This window comes from Salvia hispanica, chromosome 2 (assembly GCF_023119035.1).
Source record: "Salvia hispanica cultivar TCC Black 2014 chromosome 2, UniMelb_Shisp_WGS_1.0, whole genome shotgun sequence".
NCBI classification, from domain to species: domain Eukaryota; kingdom Viridiplantae; phylum Streptophyta; class Magnoliopsida; order Lamiales; family Lamiaceae; genus Salvia; species Salvia hispanica.
The window spans coordinates 33838771-33863540 of NC_062966.1; the positions used below are offsets into that span (position 1 = coordinate 33838771).

The 24770-nt window shown below is 37.3% G+C and overlaps 4 protein-coding genes across 11 annotated transcripts; 3 read left to right on the forward strand and 1 right to left on the reverse strand.

Moving 5' to 3' along the window:
• The first annotated feature begins 4254 nt into the window (after nucleotides 1-4254).
• Nucleotides 4255-9133, forward strand: LOC125207739 (protein DA1-related 1-like). Of its 4 annotated transcripts, XM_048107210.1 has the most exons (13): nucleotides 4255-4587; nucleotides 5047-5204; nucleotides 5300-5396; nucleotides 5578-5947; nucleotides 6509-6629; nucleotides 6747-6830; nucleotides 7110-7229; nucleotides 7319-7531; nucleotides 7610-7672; nucleotides 7755-7870; nucleotides 7951-8009; nucleotides 8089-8442; nucleotides 8745-9133. In XM_048107210.1, exons 2-12 carry the CDS (start codon nucleotides 5091-5093, stop codon nucleotides 8418-8420), a joined length of 1689 nt encoding a protein of 562 aa, XP_047963167.1. In that variant the 5' UTR covers nucleotides 4255-4587; nucleotides 5047-5090; the 3' UTR covers nucleotides 8421-8442; nucleotides 8745-9133. The 4 variants fall into 4 exon arrangements, with proteins under 4 accessions (XP_047963167.1, XP_047963166.1, XP_047963164.1 ...); XM_048107209.1 differs by lacking the exon at nucleotides 8745-9133 and having other exon boundaries at nucleotides 4961-5204; nucleotides 8089-8686; XM_048107207.1 differs by lacking the exon at nucleotides 8745-9133 and having other exon boundaries at nucleotides 8089-8686.
• A 5966-nt stretch (nucleotides 9134-15099) lies between these two features.
• Nucleotides 15100-17448, forward strand: LOC125203941 (dehydrodolichyl diphosphate synthase CPT3-like). Of its 5 annotated transcripts, none has more exons than XM_048102459.1 (2): nucleotides 15100-15344; nucleotides 16335-17448. In XM_048102459.1, exon 2 carries the CDS (start codon nucleotides 16378-16380, stop codon nucleotides 17203-17205), a length of 828 nt encoding a protein of 275 aa, XP_047958416.1. In that variant the 5' UTR covers nucleotides 15100-15344; nucleotides 16335-16377; the 3' UTR covers nucleotides 17206-17448. The 5 variants fall into 5 exon arrangements, with proteins under 5 accessions (XP_047958416.1, XP_047958421.1, XP_047958419.1 ...); XM_048102464.1 differs by having other exon boundaries at nucleotides 15104-15344; nucleotides 16443-17448; XM_048102462.1 differs by having other exon boundaries at nucleotides 15105-15344; nucleotides 16431-17448.
• A 202-nt stretch (nucleotides 17449-17650) lies between these two features.
• LOC125203939 (UPF0603 protein At1g54780, chloroplastic-like) lies at nucleotides 17651-19614 on the forward strand. Its single transcript, XM_048102458.1, has 3 exons — nucleotides 17651-18110; nucleotides 18835-19027; nucleotides 19241-19614. The coding sequence occupies exons 1-3, from the start codon at nucleotides 17700-17702 to the stop codon at nucleotides 19486-19488; spliced, it is 852 nt and encodes a 283-aa protein (XP_047958415.1). The 5' UTR covers nucleotides 17651-17699; the 3' UTR covers nucleotides 19489-19614.
• An 8-nt stretch (nucleotides 19615-19622) lies between these two features.
• LOC125203938 (lysM domain receptor-like kinase 4) lies at nucleotides 19623-21823 on the reverse strand. The gene has a single exon (XM_048102457.1). The coding sequence runs from the start codon at nucleotides 21585-21587 to the stop codon at nucleotides 19695-19697; it is 1893 nt and encodes a 630-aa protein (XP_047958414.1). The 5' UTR covers nucleotides 21588-21823; the 3' UTR covers nucleotides 19623-19694.
• Between the last annotated feature and the right edge of the window lie 2947 nt (nucleotides 21824-24770).

Here is a 24770-nt window from a genome sequence, read left to right on the forward strand (position 1 = left end):
TATTTTACTTAGTATTTAAGTCTATGACTCCACCTCACCAAACCTTGTATTAATTTCTTTATTAAAATCTTTTCCTTTTCGATTGGTCCCAAAAGTTGAATTTTACATATGTTTAGAAGTATTCTACTTTAAAATTGAAGAGGAAAAAACAATAAATAATGTCTATTCAAAGGTGCCATTCATGTCATACACTAAAGTCATTTAAATTTAATACTAAATAAATTAATATTGTTAGAAGAAACAAATGCTACTAGTAGATTTGAATAGAGTGATTGAAAAATCAATCAAAATGGGGCCTGATTGGATACCTATTTATTGCCTTGGCTAGCGCTAGAAGTTTTCTTAGGTTTTTATAATATCATTTCAGACCAAGTAAAACAATTATATGTATTCACTTTTATAATTAAGAACTTATTTAATTCTAGTAGGGCCATATCTTATAAAAATACGGTTGAATTTTAAATGATATATGGGGAAAGGGCGAAAGGTTAAGATCTTCCTTATTACTTTTCTTATCAGATTAATGTATCACTCAACATTTTTCTCGTGTTATTTGGTCATTACTTGCCATTAATTGCATCTCATATCATATCCCAGTCCATTAATCACTTACCTATGCAATGATTTTTATCTGATTTAGAGGCCATCATCAATTTGTGTTTCCAAATTCCATACCTTTAACAAAAGTCACCTACACAAGTATAAAAAAAAAAGTTTTGTGACTAATAACCCTTCAACAGTTGAATGCATGAGAATGAGCTTTATCATTTACTTTCCAACAACGGCAAAAATATTATGTACGGGAACTTCTATCAGTCATGTACATGCATGTACAACATCAATTCATTATTTTTTTCATATTTCAACATATGAAAGTACAACCGGGAAAATATGGAGTCCTTCATCTTGACTAGTGGTTGTTAAAAAAAATCTCTACTAGTGGTCACAATTCATAGTCAAGTCAAACAAAGAAACACATAAAGTGCTACATTTAGTTTTGGTAATAATAGTGCGAAATTATTTTTTTTGGGTAGTAAATTTTACATGAAGAGACACATATGCTCTTTATTTAACTCACCCCTTTTCACATTACCCCTTTCTCTATTTCAGATTTACTGAGTTCAGAAATTCTTATTTGTATCTTCTATAGTTTGGATCACCCCTCTCTAAATTAGGTATGACTTCGACCGCGTATTTGGATACATGATATGAAATGGCCGAATTCATATCAGGCTTATCACACTTGGAGCTCGTGCAATACTAAAGATTGTCACGAGTGAGTTTGGTGAGTCTAATATGAATTCGATTAGTTCATACCACAACACACAAAATTTAGTTTGTAAACCTGATATGTACTACCTCATATAGGAAAACGACCGCTGGTACTCATTTGGAGCGTTTTTGTTTAAAACTTTAAAAATTAACTACAGTTTATTGAAACCAAATTGATAGCTCACTATTAACTTTTGGATTTGGCCTGTTTTATGTTTCACCATTCTCAGTGAATGAAGAAAAAGATTAAATGTTTTTCGCTAGAAAACAACTTGGGTCATGACAGCTGATATCTACTAAAGTGGGTGTTCTAATTGTTCTACTTTACTTGCACTTTATTTTATAGTCAAGATTGAACCATAACAAAAAAATTTGTCATCTTTCAGACAAGTTATAGCTTGATAGGCCCCATTGAAATAAGTTGCACTGCTGCTTACCCTTTTATTTTCGAAATAACTTCCCAAAATACACATCTGAGGAGCTTTGCTTTGTGGTAATCAAAACTACCCACATTACAAAAATAATTAAATAGGCCAGCCCCAATTTTTATAATTGATAGATTGTTCTTGCAGAAACCAAACAGTAATGTCCTTCTCATTTGGGTCACTTTCCACTCTGATGATTACATTAAGTAAAGGACCAACATTCTCATGGTATGGCTCCACCTTTTTCCAATTTTCCTAAACAAATTAAATTACCCCATTTAATTTTTAATTTATTTATAATTCTAATTAACATGTTTGATGCCTTCGTTGATTAATCATTCATGATTTCTACACCTAACTATATTGTCGAGTCTTTACCGTTATTATTTATTTATTTAATTATTAGTAGTATTATTATTAGGATGGTCCAAATAAATATGCTAGAGAAGCCAAAAATAAAGAAACTGCAACATGTGGGTAACTTATTTTATTAATGAAACCGAGGGTTGAGAAAAGGAAAAAAAGAAAGTAGCATTTGATTGATGAAATTAGAGAATGAGAGAGAAATGGGGAAAAGAGAGAGAGGAGAGAGAAAAGCATGAAAGGGAAAATGGGCTTTGGACAACTTTAGTGATAGGGCCCATTTGGACAAAGACATGAAAGAATTGAAAGGCAAGCAGTTGTGGAACAAAGAGTGGGAGTGATATAATATATGTGATCAATGGTGGTCCTCCACCGCCTTGTGGTGGCGCAGCCGGCAGGGGGTGCCCTCAGCCACGTGGGAGAGGTGGTCCAATCTGGCCAACCGCCTCCGACACCGCGACACGTGTCGCCTCAAGAAACAAAGGGATGGATGAAATGACCGTCTGTGTTAGCTAATGCCATGGGAGATAGGGATGAGTGATATTGCAATTGCATGTTGTTGTGATCTAATTAATATCTCTCCCTTCTTTGCCTTATTGCTATGTTGATGCTCTCTTTTCTCTTTGCATGCCCACCAAAAAAATATGCTCCACACCTTATTGTCTCTACTACTTCTTTTGCTTCACATCACCTCCTTCTTAGCTATAGTAGCTCTTGCTGCCCTCTATTGTCTCTTTTCCACTAAATTTTTCTATAGTTATCTATCGTCGTAAGCTAGTATTGAATATCGATCCATACGATATATCAAAATGTTATTAACACTATTATGAATGTTTGGACTATGACTGAAAAAATTGTGTGAGATTGAATTGCCAAATGTTTAATAGAATCTTATTTTACAGCTAATTATTTTTTCTATTTACAATATTTACTAGTGAAATTATATTTTTGGGAGTCCTAGAGGCTAGAATAGTGAACCCAATGAAGTCCGAATTTGAATCTAAGAATAATAAGAAGGCATTTTTTTTTTCAAATTGTAATAAAAATGTGTATAAAATGCAATGGAAACAAATAATTTGAAGAAAATATTATAAAGTGTGTGAAGGAAATGAGGAGCAGGAAGAAGTCCTAAAAAATATTCAAAATAATGAAAAATATAAACTCTAATATAATGTAGGTGAATAAATAAAATTATAATTTCATGCATATTGACTGACTTATGTTTCTACACCCTATAATCTGATTAATTCAGTTTCTCTTTCCATGCAATACGAAAATTTGAAACTCCCTTACCAAGCCCATGGTTGAGATATTGGGCCCTTATTGGCCTACACATTCAGCCCATTGGACATCATATTTAATCAAGGTACTGTCTTTGCTCCTCTATTTTTTATATCTTCGCACATGTTTCGGAATATATTTTGATTAATTTCTCTATTTACTACTCTTACTACCATGATTTTTTTGAGAAACAAACTTAGATTGCTACACATTTTGGAAAACCAAAACATCTAAAATGAGAGCTCTTTTCCACCACCACAAAAAGAAAAAAAATATGGGAGTGGGTTTCGATGATTCAACAACTTATACTGATTAAAAACCGAATTGTTAGGTATGAGTCTTATCACGAACCCTTAATCACAGCATTAATGATATGTTCTTGAGCTATAAATATGATTGATAGGTTAGTCAACATATACTACACAAATAATTGAATGTGAACAACAAGGCCTAATAAGAAATAATCGTCTTCAGCAATTCCCTTAGCTAGACTTTGTTTCTTTGCTCTAAAGCCTAAACACATCAATGCTTTGCGTCTCTCATGCATACTTTTAATTATGATTTAGTTATAAATTTGTAATGTGTGAATTAGGAAGAGTGTCCATGGTTGATTCATGGAGTGAAAGATGGAAAATGGAATGAAAATCTAATTAAATAGTAATACTAAAATTTTAGGTATGTTAATTTAAATCGGGTAATCGAATTATACCCGATACTGGTTCGGGTAACTCGATACTCAATAGTTTCAAAAAAATGAATACCCGAATTTTCAGATTAGATCGGGTAATACCCAATAGCCGATACACGATATCTTATTGGACATCCCTAGTCCAAAGCTAGATACTATTGGATTTAAAATCACTAGTAGTAGAAAGTAAGTGAGTAGCCCAGATTTAAACGTTAGCTTAAACCAATGAGAAAGCTCCAAAACTACGGTGGCTGAAAGAAAGCCAAAATTTTGGCATATGTTTGCTTAGAATTCAAGTAGTAGTAGTTGTTAGGTATCCACTTGGTTGTAGAGTGCTTTCTTTTCTTGTGGTTTGTAGCCCATCATAAAATCAGCTCGCTTAGATTGGGTGATTTTGTCACACGCATATTGTGATGTGTGGAAATGGAGTATCCTTTTTGTCAGCTCTTATGACTCTTGTTGTTGTTGGTGACTATGCTTTCGTCCCCCAAACCCAAATTTGATGATCTGGGTCTCATCCGATTCTTCCAAATCCTGCAGACTCTTCATCTGTTTCTGGTAAATCCATCTCTTTCTTGCTGTGCTTCTTGGTGTGTTGTGTGGAAGTTTTTATCATTGATAGATTTGAACAGACGAGGCACCTTGAAAGATTATACCTTTTTCCATTTTTGATGAATTGATTGGGAAATGGGTTTTGATGTTAGTGGAGTTGCTGGATTGTTTTAGAAGCTTGGCTGATGGGCGTGTTGTGATTATGTTGGGTTCAGAGGGAAGGCCTTCTGCTGAGTATAGGAATATAATTGGTGTATTTGCTTTAAGAAAGTTGGAACTTGATTTATGGAATTTTAAATTTGTGCTACTGTTAATCAATGCCACAGTGAATCTTGAGTTGAATGGTGATTGTTTGATCTTGATTCATATGTTGATTTAGCTGAGAATAGAGTTCGGATTCTTGGATTGTATAATGATTGAAGATAACTAGTTTGCTGCCTGAGAAGCTTTGAAATCCATTGCTAGTCTGCAGTACATAAGTGTCGAGGCGAAAGCAGATAGCAGAATTCATGATGGGCTGGCTAACCAAGATCCTTAAAGGCCCCAGCCACCGAATCTCAAAAGGGCAATATCATGGGAAATATGAAGATGATACAATCTGGGAAGGACCTCCGATTTCAGCGGTAATCTCCCCTTTACTTGTCCTGTATTGTTCTTGATTCATCTTCATCTGCATTGCTGATGTTTTCATCATTTTCTGCGTTGATTCCTAATGTAGGATCAATTGTCAGATTTCGATAAGGAAGAACTTGATAGAGCTATTGCACTTTCAATTGCTGAAGTGGATGGCAAAGAGAAAGGAAAAAAAGTTGTAGGTAAGTCAAGTGGCTGCAACTTGTTTCTTGTTTTTGGGCTTCTCTTCTGATATCTTTATGTGATTATGAACAAATGAAAAATTTGTAATTTATAATTGTGATATCTTTGTTATCAGCTCTATGATATCTTTGTGATTATAGAGTAAGCTTGGTAACTTACTCAAAATCCTGAATGATTCAGATAGTGATTCTCAGTTGGACGAAGATGAGCAGCTTGCTAAGGCTCTGCAAGAAAGTTGGAATGTCGAATCCTCCCCTCAATCATCTCCACCCCAATCACCATCTCCTCAATCACCTCCCCCTCGATCACGTTCACCTCAATCGCCTCCTCCTCGATCACGTTCACCTCAATCACCTCCCCCACGATCACCTTCACCTCAACCTCCTTCTCCTCGATCACCTTCACCTCAACCACTCTCTCCTCGATCACCTTCACCTCAATCACCTCCACACCAATCACCTCCACCTCAACCACCTCCAACTCGGTCACCTCAATTTGATTATGGAAGTTTTGTACCACCTTCTCCATTCTACTATCCTTCAGGATACAGGTATTACATTTCCCATTAATATTTCATTTTCAGCTCTCTTTATGTTTCAGTCAAAATTTCCAGAATTGTTTCAACCTATCAGATGGATTGATGAAACATATTCTTCGAAGTTCTGGCTAGGCTATTTATGCAAAGTGGCAACATTTCCATTCATATACCTGTAATACTATTTTTATGCAAATTTTAAGAAGGTTTCCAAGTACATTAGCAAAGTCATTAATCGTTACTCCAAGTAGCTATATTCAGTAATGAAACTTCATGTATACTATTTTGAGGTTGTACTCCTTCTCTGTCTCTTGGATTATATCAACCTCCTTTAATTGATTTAAGACATAATTCACATTTCAAGTACGACCAGGCAAGCTATTGTGTCTTGGACACTTTTATGGGTCTCTCATGCTAGTGGCTCGAAAAAAGTTAGCAGTTTCATATGAAATGTTGAAAAATGGAAATGAATGTGTTGTTAGGACTTGTTATTCAATGTGCATTGTATGAGTCGGCTATTCTTTCCATAAAGACTACTAATTCTTTTAATGTACCTGGCTTATTCTTCTTGCGTAGAATCTGTGCTGGTTGCAGTAGTGAAATTGGCCATGGAAGATACTTGAGTTGCATGGGAGCTGTTTGGCATCCAGAATGTTTCTGTTGTCATGCTTGCAACCAAGCAATATCTGATTATGAGGTGCTGAACTGTTCAGAAAATACTGGTTTCACTTTCTGACTTTGTAGATGCCTCTTTGATATTACTTGATAGGACCAATAATCTTGTGAACTGACTTCTTCTCGGATTCTGTTTCAGTTTTCCATGTCTGATAATCATCCTTTCCATAAATCTTGCTACAAGGACATGCACCACCCCAAATGTGATGTTTGCAAGAATTTTGTAAGTGTTCATATTCCATTGCGGTATATTATGTTTGGCACATACATTTTTTATTACTGTAAAAATGAGCCAGTCGCCTCCTTGAAAGGCGAGGGAGAGAGTTATCCAAGCTGATATAAAAGGGATAAGATCATTACCAAGTCGATAGCGGACAAGAAACATAGGTCTCAACAATTACATTAGCTCACTAGTTTCCTATTGTTTGAATGGTTTAGACCTGAGTTATATTTGTTGTAAAACTTGAGAGCTTTGGTTAATTCTCATTTTCCATCTATGTAGATTCCCACGAATGCTGCTGGACTTATAGAGTACAGAGCTCATCCTTTCTGGCATCAGAAGTACTGCCCTTCACATGAACACGATGGAACACCCCGCTGCTGTAGCTGTGAAAGAATGGAGGTGAGCAGTATGAATAATCTTTTTCTTCTGGAACCCGAAATATATGTCTTACTATTGTTTACCTATTTAACGGGATTGTGGTAATGCAGCCTGTAGATGCCAGATATCTAGTTCTTGAGGATGGAAGGAAGCTCTGTCTCGAGTGTTTAGACTCATCAATAATGGATACACATGAGTGCCAACCACTTTACCTCGAAATACAAGAATTTTACGAAGGTTTAATGATGAAAGTGGAGCAGCAAGTGCCATTACTCTTGGTTGAGAGACAAGCACTGAATGAAGCCATGGAAGGAGAGAAAACTGTACGTTCTACTCTGTGTAAGCATAGTAGTTTTACCTCTGCAAAGGGGCTGATTTAGTAATATTTATTCCGTCGCCAGGGTCATCACTTCATGCCGGAGACGAGAGGCCTTTGCCTGTCAGAAGAGCAAACTGTCAACACGGTATATGAGCAAATCTTCAAAGCGAACTAAAAAACATAGGGAGAATATTTCCTTTATTAACTTTCCACCCTTAAATTCGCAGATACTGAGGCGACCCAAAATAGGAGGACATCGGATAACAGGCATGTTCCCTGAGCCTTACAAGCTCGTTCGAAAATGTGAAGTAACAGCAATTCTCATTTTGTATGGTCTGCCAAGGTAGAGTCACTTAAATTCTATACATATTATACCTCATCTTCCGCCTTTGGATCCTCACCATAACTAACCTGTGCCTGTAGGTTACTGACGGGGTCGATCCTGGCTCACGAAATGATGCATGCTTGGCTTCGTCTTAGAGGTAAATTTTCACTATTTGAACTGAAGATTTCTCTTGCTGCAATACATGTCTACAACTTCTTAACCAAGTCCCGTTTCAGGTTATCCGAATCTAAGTCCAGAAGTTGAAGAAGGTATCTGCCAAGTGCTAGCTCACATGTGGTTGGATTCAGAGATCATTGCTGGCTCTGGTAGCAATGCAGCTTCGTCATCATCTGCTCCCTCAACCTCAGCATCCTCATCTGGCTCTTCGAAGAAGGGGAAGAGGTCTGACTTCGAGAAAAAACTTGGCGAGTTCTTCAAACACCAAATAGAATCAGACAGTTCAGAAGCATACGGAGGCGGTTTCAGGGAAGGCAACAAGGCGGTGCTCAAATATGGGCTGAGGAGCACTCTCGATCACATTCGGCTCACCGAGAGTTTTCCTTGTTAACTGGATAGCTGAGCTCCATTTGGTAGGGAATTCTTGTTCTATATCTGTATATGTATCTGTCTTGCATAATGGATGCCAAGAAACAAATGACTTTTAACTACTACTTTTTTTTTTAACTTACAAGCGCTATAGAATACAAGGAAAGGAAAAATAAGCCACCAAATGTAATTGTGCCAAAATAATTATTTGTGCATGTATCCTTAAATAATTGTTACTGTATGAGAATCTATTGGAAGTTATTATTGAATGTTGGTATTCATATTTTAGTTTGGTCCTTATAGTTCCCTAATGCTATGGTGGAAGGAGTAAAAGTGGTTTTTGCAGGAATATCATGTTTTTGTTGGGTTTTGGTGGCCTCAAAATGAATCGAACCTGAGACCAACAGATATGTGGAGTATTGAGTTAAATGATTTGATCCAACGGCCGACATTCGCGGAGAGATAAGATTCAATCTGGGCCGTGGATTGTTGGATCTGATTATTATCCAATACAAAACAGAAAGGGGGAAAGAGAGAAGAGTTCAGTTCGCAAGAGAAAATAGATCAGCTAAATCGATCCTTGAGAGTTCATCTTAGCTTCGAAGAATCAGCCTGCGATTGTTGGTTTCTTGTTCTAGATTCTTGTAGTGTTCTTTTCGTTTCCAGTTGTAACATTCAGTATTCACCAAGGTCGAAATAAAGACTGTGTGTGCTCGTTCTTCCGTGGATGTAGACTTACGTCGAACCACGTAAATTCCCGGTGTTCATTTCATTCTGTTTTGTTCTTAATCGCCATTATCAAACCTTCAATTGGCGCCGTCTGTGGGAATCGAAGGATGGCGATGGCGCGGTACGAGACTGAGAAATTCAATGGTAGGAACGATTTCGGCTTGTGGAAGGTGAAAATGGAAGCTCTGCTCACGCATCAAGGGTTGGATGATGCGCTCGATTCGACCAAGCTAGCGGAGAAGCCGGCTGAAAAGCAATCGGAGATCTTGAAGAAAGCAAGGAGCGTAATCATCTTGAATCTTGATGATAAGGTGTTGAGGGAAGTTGCGAGGGAAAAATCAGCTGCGGAAATCTGGAAGAAGCTCGATGAGCTGTACTTGGCAAAATCCCTCGCTAACAAGTTATACCTCAAACAACGACTTTACTCATATAAATTTACTGATGATAGAGCTATTGGGGATCAATTGGATCAGTTTAACAAAATATTGGATGATCTTGAGAATGTTGATGCCAAAATGGAGGAGGAAGATATGGCTATAGCCTTGTTAAATGTCCTTCTAAAATCTTTTGAGCATCTGAGAGATGCTATGCTATATGGACGGAAGGAGGCCATTAGTCTTATTGAAGTGCAATCTGCGTTGAAGTCGAAGGATCTGCAGAAGTCAGAAAGTTCTCAGGGAGGTTCTGGGGATGTGCTCAACATCAAGAAGTTTAAGCAAAAAGGAAAGGGCAAAGCTCCCAAGTTTCAACCTCAGAAAGCAAAAGAAAATGATAAAAAGAAAGAAACGAGGTCCTGCCATTATTGTAAGAAACCCGAGCATCTCAAAAAGAATTGCTACTCTTGGAAGAGGAAGCTCAAGGTCAAGGGTCATCCGACGTTGTCCAAGAAACAGAGGAAGTGCATGCCTTGAATGTCATGGAAAATGACATAGGGGGTAGATGGATAGTAGATTCTGGCTGTAGTTTTCACATTTGCTCTCACAAAGAATGGTTTGATCAGATAAGGCCATCAGAGGGTTCTGTTTTGTTGGGAAATAATCAAGTTTGCTTAGTTCAGGGAGTTGGAAATATCAAGTTAAGGATGCAGAATGGATCTATTATAAACTTGAGTGATGTAAGGTTGATCTCTGAAATAAAAAGAAACTTGATATCCCTGGGAGTTCTACAATCTAAGGGCTGTGAATTCAGATCTTTAAATGGAGATTTGCAAATTTACAGAAACTCTAAGGTTTTGTTGACAGCAGTCCAGAATAGAAGTTTTTATTATGTTGATGCAGAGGTTCTAGTAGGGGAAGCAAATGTGGCAGTGAGGGATGAGGCAGAATTATGGCATAAAAGGCTGGGGCTTAAGCTGCTGCAGTCACAAGGTCTCATTCAAAGTCAGGGGATAGAGTCTATTAAGAAGTGTGAAGATTGCATTATGGGGAAGGGAAAGAAATTACCTTTTCCAAAGGGAAAGCACACATCCAAACTCCCATTAGATTATGCCCATAGTGATTTATGGGGACCAACAGAGCCACAAAGTCTAGGTAGAGGAAGGTACTTCATGTCTGTGATTGATGACTTCTCTAGGAAATTGTGGGTGTATGTACTCAGGGAGAAGTCAGAGGCCTTCAGATATTTCAAGGAATGGCACACAGAAGTTGAGAAGCAAAAGAACTCCACACTCAAGTGTCTTAGAACAGACAATGGACTTGAGTTTCTATCTGCGGATTTTGATCAGTTTTGCAAAGATAGGGGGATTAAACGACAGAAGACAGTGCCCAGGAACCCACAGCAAAACGGCGTAGCGGAAAGAATGAACAGAACTATCTTAGAGCGAGTAAGATGTATGTTGCTGTCATCTGCAATGCCTAAGAAATTTTGGGGGGAGACAGTCCTAACTGCTGCAAAAATGATCAACAAGTGCCCTTCATCTGCTATAGATTTTGCTATACCTGATCAGAGATGGTATGGAGAGAAACCAAATTTTTGTAGGCTCAAACCTTTTGGATGTAGAGCCTATGCATATGTCAGAAGAGGGAAACTTGATACAAGAGCTGTAAAATGTATATTTCTGGGATATCAAGATGGTGTTAAGGGCTATAGACTATGGTGTCAGGAATCTCAAAAGGTTATAGTGAGCAGGGATGTGGTTTTTGATGAATCCAAGATGCCATATGTTGATGCTAAACTAACGAGGGCTGCAGAGGAATCTGAAATGGAGGTGGAGCCTCCAGATAAGGAAGCAAATGATCTGAGTCAGAACTCCCCTACTAGATCAGACACTGGAGACCCACAAATGTCTTCAAATGGTCAGAAATCTGCTGGTTCTTACAGGCTGGCCCGAGATAGACCAAGAAGAGAGATCAAACTGCCAGAAAAGTATTCAGATTATGAGATGGTGTTTTATGCTTTGTGTGTGGTTGAGAAAATCTTGTTTGATGAACCTGGAAACTTCAAGGAAGCGATGAATAGTGCTGAAAAAGCCAAATGGATCAAGGTCATGGAAGAGGAAATTAATTCTTTGCTAAGAAATGGAACTTGGATTTTAGTGGATAGATCTGAACACCAGAAATCAGTAGGGTGTAAGTGGATTTTTAAGAAAAAGATTGAAGAAGCTGCTGTGGATGGGATCAGATTCAAAGCTCGTTTAGTAGCAAAAGGATACACTCAACAAGAAGGTATTGACTACAAAGAGGTATTCTCTCTGGTTGTTAAACATAGTTATATAAGAATTATGCTAGCTGTTGTGAATCACTTGAATTGGGAATTGCATGAGCTTGATGTAAAAACAACATTCATCAATGGCGAGTTGGAGGAAACTATATACATGGAACAGCCGGAAGGTTTCAAAGTAAAAGGGCAGGAAGATAAAGTTTGTTTGTTGAAAAGAAGTATATATAGATTGAAGCAAAGTAGCAGACAATGGTATAGGAAATTTGATTCATATTTGGCAGAGATTGGTTTCCAGAACTCAGCATATGACAATTGTGTTTATATTATGATCAAGGATGGAGCTGCAGTTGCATATCTGGTCCTATACGTTGATGATATGCTCGTTGCAGCATCAGACTTGTCCCTAGTCAGAAGCATTAAAGAAAAATTGGGGCACAAGTTTGAAATGAAAGATCTTGGTGAAGCCAAGAGGATCTTGGGCATGGATATCTCAAGGGATAGGAAGAAGGGAGAGTTGAGGCTCAAGCAGGCTGACTACATAAGAAGAGTAATCAGCAGGTTCAAGATGCAAGATTCATCAGAAAAATCAGTGCCTCTTGCACAACATTTCAAGCTGACTGTGGAACAGAGGCCTAAAAATGATGAAGATATGATGGAAATGAGTTTGATTCCTTACTCAAACATCATTGAAAGTATAATGTATAGCATGATCTGCACGCGGCCCGACCTATAACATGCTATCAGCATTATGAAGGAGCCGGGGAAGGAGCACTGGCTGGCCCTAAAGTGGATGTTGAAATACATGAAGGGATCCAAGGATGTAGGAATTTTGTACAAGAGATTCAAAGGTGAATGTGAGGAACCACTGATTGGCTATTGCGATTCTGACTATGCCTCCAACTTAGACACCAGAAAATCACAAAGTGGCTACATATTCAGAATGTTTGGAGGAGCAGTAAGTTGGAAATCTTCATTACAATCCGTGGTGGCTTTGTCTACAACGGAGGCTGAGTACATTGCCCTCACGGAAGCCATTAAAGAAGCAGTTTGGTTGAAAGGGATCACGGGAGACTTCGGCTTTGCTCAGAAATCAGTAACAGTGTTGTGTGATAGCATGAGTGCGATCTATCTTGCTAAGCACCAAGTTTTTCATGAAAGGAGTAAGCACATCGATATAAGGCTCCATTTCATAAGGGACATCATTGAGCAAAGAGAGATCAAAGTTGAGAAAATTGGGACAGAGGATAACGCAACAGATAGCCTCACTAAAGCTCTACCAGTTGCAAAGTTCAGGCATTGCCTGAAACTGGTAGGAGTGGTTTCTGATTACGGTGGAGTGATGTAGAAGAAAAGCAGCTCATGATCATTTCGAGTCCAAGGTGGAGGATGTTGGGTTTTGGTGGCCTCAAAATGAATCGAACCTGAGACCAACAAATATGTGGAGTATTGAGTTAAATGATTTGATCCAACGGCTGACATTCGCAGAGAGATAAGATTCAATCGGGGCCGTGGATTGCTGGATCCGATTATTATCCAATACAAAACAGAAAGGGAGAAAGAGAGAAGAGTTCAGTTCGCAAGAGAAAATAGATCAGCTAAATCGATCCTTGAGAGTTCATCTTAGCTGCGAAGAATCAGCCTGCGATTGTTGGTTTCTTGTTTTAGATTCTTTTAGTGTTCTTTTCGTTTCCAGTTGTAACATCCAGTATTCACCAAGGTCGAAATAAAGATTGTGTGTGCTTGTTCTTCCGTGGATGTAGACTTACGTTGAACCACGTAAATTCCCGGTGTTCATTTCATTCTGTTTTGTTCTTAATCGCCATTATCAAACCTTCAGTTTTATCTCAAAGGTAAGATGTATTCCTACTTTTCAAGGCATACACCACTAGTTATTTTTGCCAGAAAGCCGCTTGACCACACTGGCTCGACAAAGCGAACCGAGAACGATCCTCTACTAAACTAGAGGGCCAGCAATTGAGCCACTAGGTGCGCAAATCACGCTACTATGATTGAGCTCCATGGTTCATCTATGAGACGGGGTTTTCGGTCTCAAGAAAGGAAATGTATGAGCTTGTTGTTTTTAAGCATATATATTTATACTCTTGTCCCATACAAATATGTAATTTGAGAACGACGTAGATTTTAATTCTAAGTTGAATAGAAGGAAAAGTGTTAGTATTATATAGAGAATGAGATCATCTCGTAAAAGGAGAGAATATTTTAAAAAACGCAAGGGGACTAATTCTGGGACACGTACCATGTCATTTAATTGCTATTCAACCAATTGTTCAAGCATGGACTAATCTTCTAAACTATTCACAACTAAGGCCATCTTCAGCCATTTACATCGAACTTAAACTCATTTTTTAATACACGTCACATCAAATAGTAATTTTACGCAAATCATATGCACCAAACTCAAAATCAAAAGAATATTCTAAATTCACTTATTTTTTATACTTTTTCAATCTTATCTATTTATTTATTTAAATTATACATTAGCCCTACAACACTTTTATCAATAATTTAATAAGATTTGCTCATATTTGATTTTTTATTTTGTTATTATAATTTGTTATTCGTCTTTTATTTTATTTTTATGTCAATGTAATTTTCACTTTAGAACTACTTTGTTTAATTATTAAATATCATACTATTATTTAATTTATTTTACTTATATTTAAAGAATATCACGCTATATATAATTATGAAGAAAAAATAATTAATAATAATTTATCTAAAATAAATTATAATTGATTAAAATTACGTAAAAGTTAATACTCCATGTTAAAATTGAAAAATATAAAAATATCATCACTTAAGTTAAAAAATGACGTGTATTGAAGTACTGATATGGAGTACTACTCTATTAAATTAGACCAACGTAAGGAAAATGTATATATCCTCAATCAAAATTAGACAAACTTAATTTATTTAAAAAAAAATCAATAAAATATACTAGTCTCTATAAATTATTTAGCCCAATAACCATTACTTGAAGCTCATTTAAATAGGTAATAAATCTAGAAAACATGTGCCTCCTTCCCATCCGTTGAAGCAGAGCTTTCACCATATCCAGGTAACCATCTTCAAATATAAACGAAGGGAAGGATTTAATTGCAAATTTTGGAAGATAAAAGTAGGTTTGCGTTTTGCTACAGTTCTTTTCCCTCTCTAATCGTATTTCTCTAGCCTGGCAATATATATGCCTAACATTTTTAATATAGCAAAAAAGGAAAAAGAAAAAAAATGATAGGTTGAATATTTTTAGAAGAACTTAAATTCTCGAATTTTAGAAATAAACATATTTTAAGAACAAGTAATGTTGTAGTGCCTTTACCGTCCCTGTCACAACTGGTCCGCACCATACACCCCTTCACTCTGATTATTTTATTCAAGTTATATAACCCTAGTACAATTCGCTTGCTCATGATCTCTCTCAAAATTATTGGGCTCAAATAAATTGAAGGGAGTGATCGTCGCTTTGGCCGCAGTTGCAGATTCATCTTCCTCAAACCGCCACTGCCCAAGCATTTTCCCCCAAATTCAAAACCATACGGTAATCCCTTACTTTAATCATCGCATGTGTTATGCTTTCTTATTACTGAGTGAAGTACATTGTTTTAGTTGTGAAATTGCAGTCTGTTAAGTCCTTCAATCCTGGCACGTTGGCAGATTAGTTTGTCTGATGTGGAGTGAGCCAATATTTGTGTGCTTGACTTCAGATTGGTTTCAAGTTATCATGAATTTATTGTTGTTCTAATAAATCTCAATTGGTAAAGGGTCTATTCTCTATTTGTGGGGACAAATCAAACAAATAAGGACCACGATGTAAAGATTTTTCTTCTTCTTTCTTTATCTTTTACATTTTCCATACTTGACACTTGGTTGAATCCGATGAATTATGAAGCTCTTAAATATGCAAAGGTCTGATTTTGATGACTTGATTCTCAATACATTGATGTTGATGTTGATGTTGACGTTGACGGTGTTGATAGTGATAATGCTAACACTTCATGACACTAGGCAATCTTTGATTTTTATATGTTTCTCGTTGATAAGATGGAGTTTTTCGTGTCAATTTCTATTAGGTTAGCTGCTGGTGGAAAATTTTATCAGCTGTAGTTAGTTGGAGATCCACTGTATTAATGGTTCTTTTACTGCTTACAGCCTGTACTTATGTTAGAAATGCTTCATTAAGAAGTTAAGATTGATTGTGCTGTTCCTGTTTTCAGAGTAATGATTGTGACGCCATGAAGAGTTTCAATAAATTTAAAATTAGATACCATCGGTTACCATATTCATCCCACTTTATGCACCCTTTGATGGAAACTTCGGGATCGCTGCCACAATCTCCAATAACATAAAGCATAAAAATGTTAATCTGCTTTTTTTTTTCTAGCTTATAAAGTCTTCTTGGTTTTCTTACCAAAAAGTTATTCTCTTACTTTTGTTACCTCCCACTATGTCTCTTCACGATATAGTTATGGTAGTCTTGGTTTACCTGAATAATAAAGATGAAAATGAATCTTTCTACTGTTGTTTTCAGGTTAATCTAGCTTCAACTTCTACCACTACTGTTTGAATTGTTTATGGAGAAACAGAGTAGTAACCTTGCAACTCAATTGATTGAAGGTTTGTGTAGTTTTCTGCGCAGATGTATTTGTGCAATTCTTTCTGCTGGTTCTCTTCCAAGGCATGTGGCATTTATCATGGATGGAAATCGAAGATACGCCAAGAAGGAAGGTTTACTTGGAGGAGATGGGCATAGGGTTGGATTCACAGCTCTTATGAATATGTTGAAGTATTGCTATGAGATGAATGTCAAGTATGTTACAGTTTATGCTTTCAGCATTGAAAACTTCAAACGACGTCCAGAAGAAGTCCAATCCACTATGCAGTTGATACAGGAAAAGATTGAATCATTGCTTGAGAAAGAGAGTATTGTCAACCAGTATGGAGTGAGAGTGCACTTCATTGGAAACCTTAAACTTTTGAGCAAACCCGTCAGGCTCGCTGCTGAAAGAGCTATGAATGCCACTGCACATAACTCGACGGCCACGCTTGCAATATGCATTGCCTACACATCAACAGATGAAATAACAAATTCTGTCGAAGAAGCATGTAAAGTAAAAATGGATGAACTAGGAGGGAATGAAACTGACAGCAAGGAGCCTCATATTGACGTGGCAGATGTCGAGAAACATATGTATATGGCAGTTGCACCTGATCCCGACATTATAATCCGCTCGTCCGGTGAGACTCGACTAAGCAATTTCCTCCTGTGGCAGAGTGCATCTTCCCTTCTTTACTCCCCAAGGGCGCTTTGGCCAGAGATTGGGTTTTACCATTTGGTCCGAGCAATCTTGGACTTCCAAAGGAATATCACTTCTTTGGAAACTAAGCTGAAACAGAGTTAGATTCGCCGGTTTCTGCACTTTCAGCTGCGAATCCACTGCCGTTTCCCCAAGATGATGAAAGAAGTTAAATTGGTTTGGCTTGAAACCCGAATCTTGTTGTACAATTATGCTGTTGTTAATTGTTATGATGCTAGTGTATTTTTCTCTAATCTAACTAGTGATTATGGTGTTTGATTCCTGGGTTGTTATTGTTTCTTACTCTACGTATATTATTAATAGCTGATGGAGTACCTTTTTGTGCTATTGTTTTGCCTTATAAAAAATCATGTCCAGCCATATTTCTTGCTCAGTGAAGTTAGCAATATATTGAGAAAAGTGGATTATGATTTTGTACCGAGAAAAAAATAATAACATTATCCTCCCCCAAATTTAGACAGCCAATCAAAAATAAATATCCAAAAAAACATGAACCAATCAAAAATGTTGAACTCCCATAACCACGGAATGTTCCAATTCTTCGTCCTCACGCTTCAACCCAAATTTCTCGAACTCCCATGGAAACCATACTCTCTCCACACTCGTGCTCTCTTCTAAAGACTCGTCCTTTTCCCCGTTTCCATCCCAAACCCAGCTGCTCCCTCAAACCCATTTGCTGCAATCTCAGAAAACAGCCTTTTCAATCGATCCAAGCCTACAAGCCCGCGGCTTGGATTTCCAATGTGCAACAGGGTTTAGCAGCGCTCGCCATTTCTTTGGCCCTCAATTTTTCCTTACCGGCTCTAACCGACGCCGCACTCGCGTCGGAATTTGATGTCCTCAACGATGGCCCTCCGAAGGAATCGTACGTCGTGGATGATGCCGGCGTGCTCAGCCGCGTTACCAAGTCGGATTTGAAGAGGTTGTTGACGGATTTGGAGTCCAGAAAAGGCTTCCACATCAATATCGTCACTGTGCGCAAGCTAACTGTAAGTTCAAGTGTGATTTTGTGTGTTGATTGAATGGAGATTTGATGAGACTATGTTTTTACTGCCTTCTATCATCTCATGATAATTAATGTATAGCCCTTATATTTGATGAAAATTGAAATCAAAGATATATCCTTGTGAAATTTAATGTTGCCCAAGTTAATTAAGTTTTCATGGTTAGAGACTTAGAGCAGCTAAGAGGAAATCATAAAATTGTGATAGAAGCTATTAGTGAATGAGCTAGTAAGCTAAGCAGAGCTGAATCCAATTGCCACATTCTGGTTGGTTCGGTTTCGCCTTCTAAAACTTTGGCTCAAACCTAACCAACTTAATAAGTACAATGAGTGCTGTTGAATTTATGATTAGGTTGTTATTTGACTTGGTTTGTGGGGATAGTGATGCTGATTCAAGAAAAGGAATGATTTTTGGCTGATTTGGCAATTGATTTGTAGTTGATATTAGAAATTAGGACTACAACGCAAAAGTTCGGATAATCTAAAGACTGAAGTTTGAGCACAGTTTGGTTTGGAAAAAAGTTTGGTTGGACAAGTTGATATGTTTAAAAGCTTCTGAATTTGAAAACTGAACTAACTGAATGCTCACCCGATGATGAAATTGGAGAGGAGAATTCAGTATTTTACAACTGCTTTTCTGCTGTTGGATATTGGAAATGAGTGTCCCGTAATCAATTATTTTCTGACCATTTTGTGTTTCTTGCCCGTAGAGCAAAGCTGACGCATTTGAGTACGCTGATCAAGTATTAGAAAAATGGTATCCAACGATCGAGGAGGGAAACAACAAAGGCATAGTAGTGCTCATCACCAGTCAAAAGGAAGGTGCAGTTACAGGCGGACCTGAATTCATCAAAGCCGTTGGTGATTCTATTCTTGATAGCATTGTATCTGACAATCTTCCAGGTAATACCCTACTTCTCCATTCTTAAGGAGGACATTGTATAATGAGCCTCACCTGGGGTATGGTGTTGATTCGATTATCTTGTTCAAAACTCTGATGTATATAGCTGTTTGCTGTGTTTGAGGACTTTGATGTATAAATTAGCTACAACTTTTCAATTGTGTTTTGTGATGCTACAATATCTGATCAGTATGTGCTGGTTTGTGTTTTCACAGTCCTAGCTACAGATGAAAAGTATAATGAGGCGGTTTATAGTTCTGCCTCGCGTTTAGTGGCTGCCATAGACGGCCTTCCTGATCCCGGCGGTCCAGCGACTAAAGACTATAAAAGAGAATCTAACTTCAAGACAAGGGAAGAGACGGATGAGAAACGCGGCCAATTCACCCTTGTAGTTGGAGGTTTACTAGTAATTGCTTTTGTTGTTCCTATGGCGCAATACTATGCATATGTGTCTAAGAAGTGATCCATATTTTTTCTGACTGGAATTTTTTAACATTACCATTTGAGAGTTGAGTGAATGTATAAATGATGTACAAATGTTTATATGGAGTAGTTGATTCACAGAGCAATGAATCAACAAATTTATATCTCTTCATGTAAATGAAATTTGGTGTATATAAATGTAGTTCAATTCAAGCAGGAAACAAAAACAAAGGGTGAATCATCTTCTTATCTAGGAGAAGCACCAGGCTCCGATATGCTAACTGCCCATTCACCAGAAACTCTCGAGAGGGACTGGAAAACGTCCTCCATGCTTGGGCGAGCAGACGGATCTTTCTTGAGGCACCCATCGATCATTCTGAACAGCACGAGGACAAGGTTAGAAGGATAGTTTCCGAGCAGCAAAGGATCCATCAAGCTGCTTATCTTCTCCTGTCCGCCTTCAGACAGCACTGGAGCCAAGACCTCTGGTAACCTCATGTCCACCTCTTCATACAATTCAGAGACTTGTTTCCCGGTGAGAATCTCCAGCAACATAACACCAAACGAGTACACATCAAGCTTAGGAGAGACTACTCCATTCTCCAAATACTCGGGTGCCATGTAGCCCTTCGTCCCAACTATGTGCCTTGTCAATGCAAACTGGCCCTCCTGACCCTCTGCAGCTCTAGCCAGCCCAAAATTCGCGATCTTGGCTCTGAACTCATCATCAAGGAGGACGTTGCTGCTGTTGAGATCCTTGTGAATGTGCGGAGGTGAAGTGTAGAGATGGAGGTAGTTCAGACCAGCAGCCACATCAAGAGCAATCTGCAGTCTTCTATCCCAGCTGAGAACGCCTTGGTCGTCCCTGTTGTGAAGCCAATCCACGAGCGCCCCATTTGAGGCGTACTCGTAGACAAGATACCAGTTGCCCTCATTGAAGGATACACCGGAGAGACGGATGAGATTGGAGTGATTGATCTTGTTCAGCAGAGTGATTTCTTTGGAGACATCTCCACCACTCATTTTCTTGATGGCAGCAAGATCACCATTGATGGTGCCTCGATAAACAGAGCCTTTGATCAAACAAGCCGGGCTGAAATCGTCCGTTGCCTCTCTCAGCTGCTGGAAAGGGTAGACCTTAAGAGACTGTGCTATGCTAGAAATACTCTCAAGAAAGTCCTCAGACTCATCATCAGCCTCTTTCTTCAACGGTTTTTCAACAGATTGAAACCTCTGTGGCGATGCGACAGCCTCCGCTGCCTTCCTCTGCCTCCTCCTCCGGAGGAAGAAAACCATCCCCACAGCAAACAAAGCAAGAAGCCCTCCAACAACGCCAACCACTACATATATCCATGTCTTGCTCGACGAGCCACCACCCGTATCTGGGGGAGGGGAGGCCGGAGGTGGAGGTGGCGGAGGAGGTGCTGTCACCTGAGTACTATTCGGAGGGTTCTCAAGAGGAACCAGAAGAGTGGTGTACGGAAAAACGAGGTCATTTTGCAACATGCTATTCGCTGCCAAAATTCTCCTGGTATCAACGGTAAACAGCTCGCTTATGACCTCAACAAACTGGCCGAACTGCAACACATAGCTCAGTAAGTAGTTGACCCCATCGTCGGCTTGAGCCTGAGTCGGACACGCACATCTCAACGGAACACCAAGCCTTGCTCCAACTTGCAAGGCATTTGCAGCAAAACCGTTCTGGACTTGGAGGGCTTGGCATGTGGACAGGCCCTGGAACGTGTTGTTGGCGATGACAAGGTAGCCGTCGTTGGGCTGGACAGTGTAGGAGGTGTTGGCTTGGTAGAGCTGGCCGGAGCAGGAGCATGTGATGGGGACCAGCACCATGCGCTCGGCTTCTAGGGCAGAGTTTTCAGAGATTGAGTTGAGTTGAGCGAGCTGGGATACGTTTACGGATAAAAGGGCGGAGATGGAGGCGAGGGTGTCGTAGGGGGGGCGGGCGCGGAAGGTGAGGTAGGCTTGGCAGGAGGGGCGGAGGCCGTTGCAGGTGTAGCCGAGGGCGGAGTTGTTGTTGTCTCTGATTTCGCAATCTTCGATGAGGTTGCCGATGTATGGCTGCTGCCCCATAGCCAGAGGCAGGCATGAGATTAGGAAGATGATGAATTGAGGCCAATTCATTCTTCTTCTTTCTTGAAGAGATGAATGAGAATTGTGATGTGGAGATGAAGATGTTTGGTCTTATTGTTGGTAGTGGAGATGGAGGTTTCGTGGAATGTTAGAAAGTTGGAGTTTATAGTATTAAATGTTGGAGTTGGAGAGTTGAATATTATTGAAAGCAAGTTGGAGGGTTGAATATTTCAATTATTGGACGTTGGTTGTATAGAATAATGTCACAAGCCAAGATGAGGGTGCATATTATAGTATATCAGTTGAATTCAAGTTTTAGAGATGTCATTCTCAGGAAATCGCTAATAAGCCTAATTTACATAGATTTTTGTCTAGTTTTTTTTTTTTTAACATGTTACTAGGGCTGCTTAACCGACCGGTTCCGGTTCTATCCGGTCCGGTTTGACCGGGTACCCGGTTACAAATTTTCATGAATCTCAGAACCGGAACCGGATCCGGCCGGTTCCGGTTACGAACCGGATCCGATTTATAGTTTTCGTTTTAATTTTTTTTAAATAATTCAACATTTAGAAATATAGTAGTTAATACCTAAAATTTCAAATAAACACACAAAAATACAAATCAACATGATAATAGTAATATTTATCATCCAATATTCCAATTCCTAAAAGTAATAATTCAATAAATACCTAAAAAATATAACACCTAAAAAATAAAATCAACACAACAAAATACTATAACTAGTATACAACCAAAACCAACATTCCAACAATATTTAAACAAAATCCAAACGACTAAATCAAAACCAACGACAACATCCAAAATTCCAAATCAATGATACCAAGTCTAAAAAGTAAAAACAAAAAAACAAGTAATAATGTTAACAATATCCAAATCAAACCAACAATAATATCCAAATCAAACCAAAGGGATTAAACTTACCGTAAGATTAAGATCCTATAGTATTATTATTTATTAGGGATAGTTTTGTAGTATATTTATATTTGATATTCATAATATTATTAGAATCTAAAATTGAAAATCTAAAATTGATTTATTATTCGGTTCCGAGTAAGAACCGGTCGGTTCCGGGTAGAACCGGAACCGGAACTTTTTAGAAACATTAGAACCGGTACCGGAACCGGAACCGGTAAACCGGTTCCCGGTTTCTCAATTACCCGGTCGGTTCCAATTCCGGTTCCGATTCCGGGTACCCGATAACCGGAGAACCGATTAAGCAGGCCTACATGTTACTACTACAATAATGATAAGGGAAGGCAGGGACGTGCAACATGCATGGAACTTGGAAGCATACAATAAAATCGGCCTTGATTATAAGCTGTCTAATAAGAACTAGTCGTGATTGTAATAAAGAGATTCATTTAGAATTAGTATTCGATTTGAAAGTTAAAAACCTACGAAAAAGAACACTGTAATTGTAAAAGTCTTTAGTCAACGCCGCGTGCTATCATCATAAATTTCAAACTAACAATTGTGGTAGTCCAAATTATTTCGGCTACTACAACAATATGATACTTTAATTCGCATATATAAAGGTTTTGCGGCATAATCCATGCCTTAATAATGATGCAATGTATTTCGTCCTTGTTTTTTTTTTCCAAAAAAAAATCAAACTAAAACTAAATTAGTAGTACTATACTCCAGGATATTTGCTAGGAGTGGAAAGATATGGTCTCAATTGATAGAACCAGAGACGATGTTTCGATCGCGTATGTTGTGGTATGCTTATTTTTGCACACTTCTTAGTATATTGAGTTAGGTAGGCATCAATGATAGATCATTAGGGTGTCCTAAACCTTTATGTACAAGTTCGTCCATGCATCCCTTTTATACAACGATTGCGATTTGTGTCCTCTTTGTATGTTGAGAGGGGAGACGATCTCATGAACATTGTTGATTTATGTTGTAGCCGAATTGAAAGAAGAACGTAATCCCTTTGTCCCAATAAATATGAAATATTTGACTTTTGGCACAGAACTTTATGTAATATTGTTTTGTGAGTTAATGAAAAGAGAAAAACAAATAAAGATGTTGTTATTTTCATTTTAGGAATTTATTTTATTTTTACACAATAAAAAAAATATTTCAATTTTAATGGGATATGAGATTCAACTCTACGACATCTTAAAACTGAATTACATAAAAGCCAAAGTCAAGTTTGAATGAATACCGGTCAACATAATTAGGGTTTCATAGGATATCTATTTTCTTTCTTTTAATTGAAGTAATAGTGACTTTATTACTCATGTAAGAAGAAAACATAAAGGAAATAGGTAGGTAGTGAATGATTTAATTTGGTTTCATATATATTTGAATTAGTTGATACAGTTTAATAAGAAGAAAAATGAAGAAATGACATAAATGTCATGTTTGGTTGTCAGAATTCTGTCTGGAAAAGTAATCTGATTCTTTAAATTTTAAATTCATGTGTTTGTTTCAGTTTTTAATCAAATTGGGAAAGTAATCATAAATTCGAGAACAAGGAAAGTTAGTACTACAACTTTTCAGGATTCTGAATCCTAACTTTTCTTAGGTATTCTTATTCCCAGTTTTTGGATTCTTACATATTTAAGCAATATAGTATAGTTTATTATTATTATTATTATTATTATTATTATTATTAATTACAATATTTTAAAAATAATTTAAAATTATAAATCATACTTAATTTCACTATAATAAATAACTATAATTAAAATTATCATAATTATAACTATATTTTATAATAATTCATATAGTAATTAATAATTTATTAATAATTAATAATTAAAATATAATTATATAATATAAATTATATAAATTATATAATAAATTATATTATTATATTTCATAAGTTAATAATTAATCAACAAAGTCATAGTGCATTTATAAAATTTATTCAATTATAATATCCGTAAATATTATAATTATAGTATAATAATTATTATATTTTATTATTATAATAAATGAGTATAATACTTCATGTAACTATAATTATAATTATATTAGCATATATTATGATGGATAATCCATATTTAAACTATCCATCATAATAATAAATATAATAATATAATTATTATTATTTATAATTAAAAAATTTATAATATTATTCTTTTTTATAAATAAAAAAATAATAATTAGATTTTTAGTTTGGTGTTTTAATTAAACATAAATTTAAAATCTTGATATTGTCCAAACACAGGAAAGTAAAGTTAATAGGAATCATATTTTCGA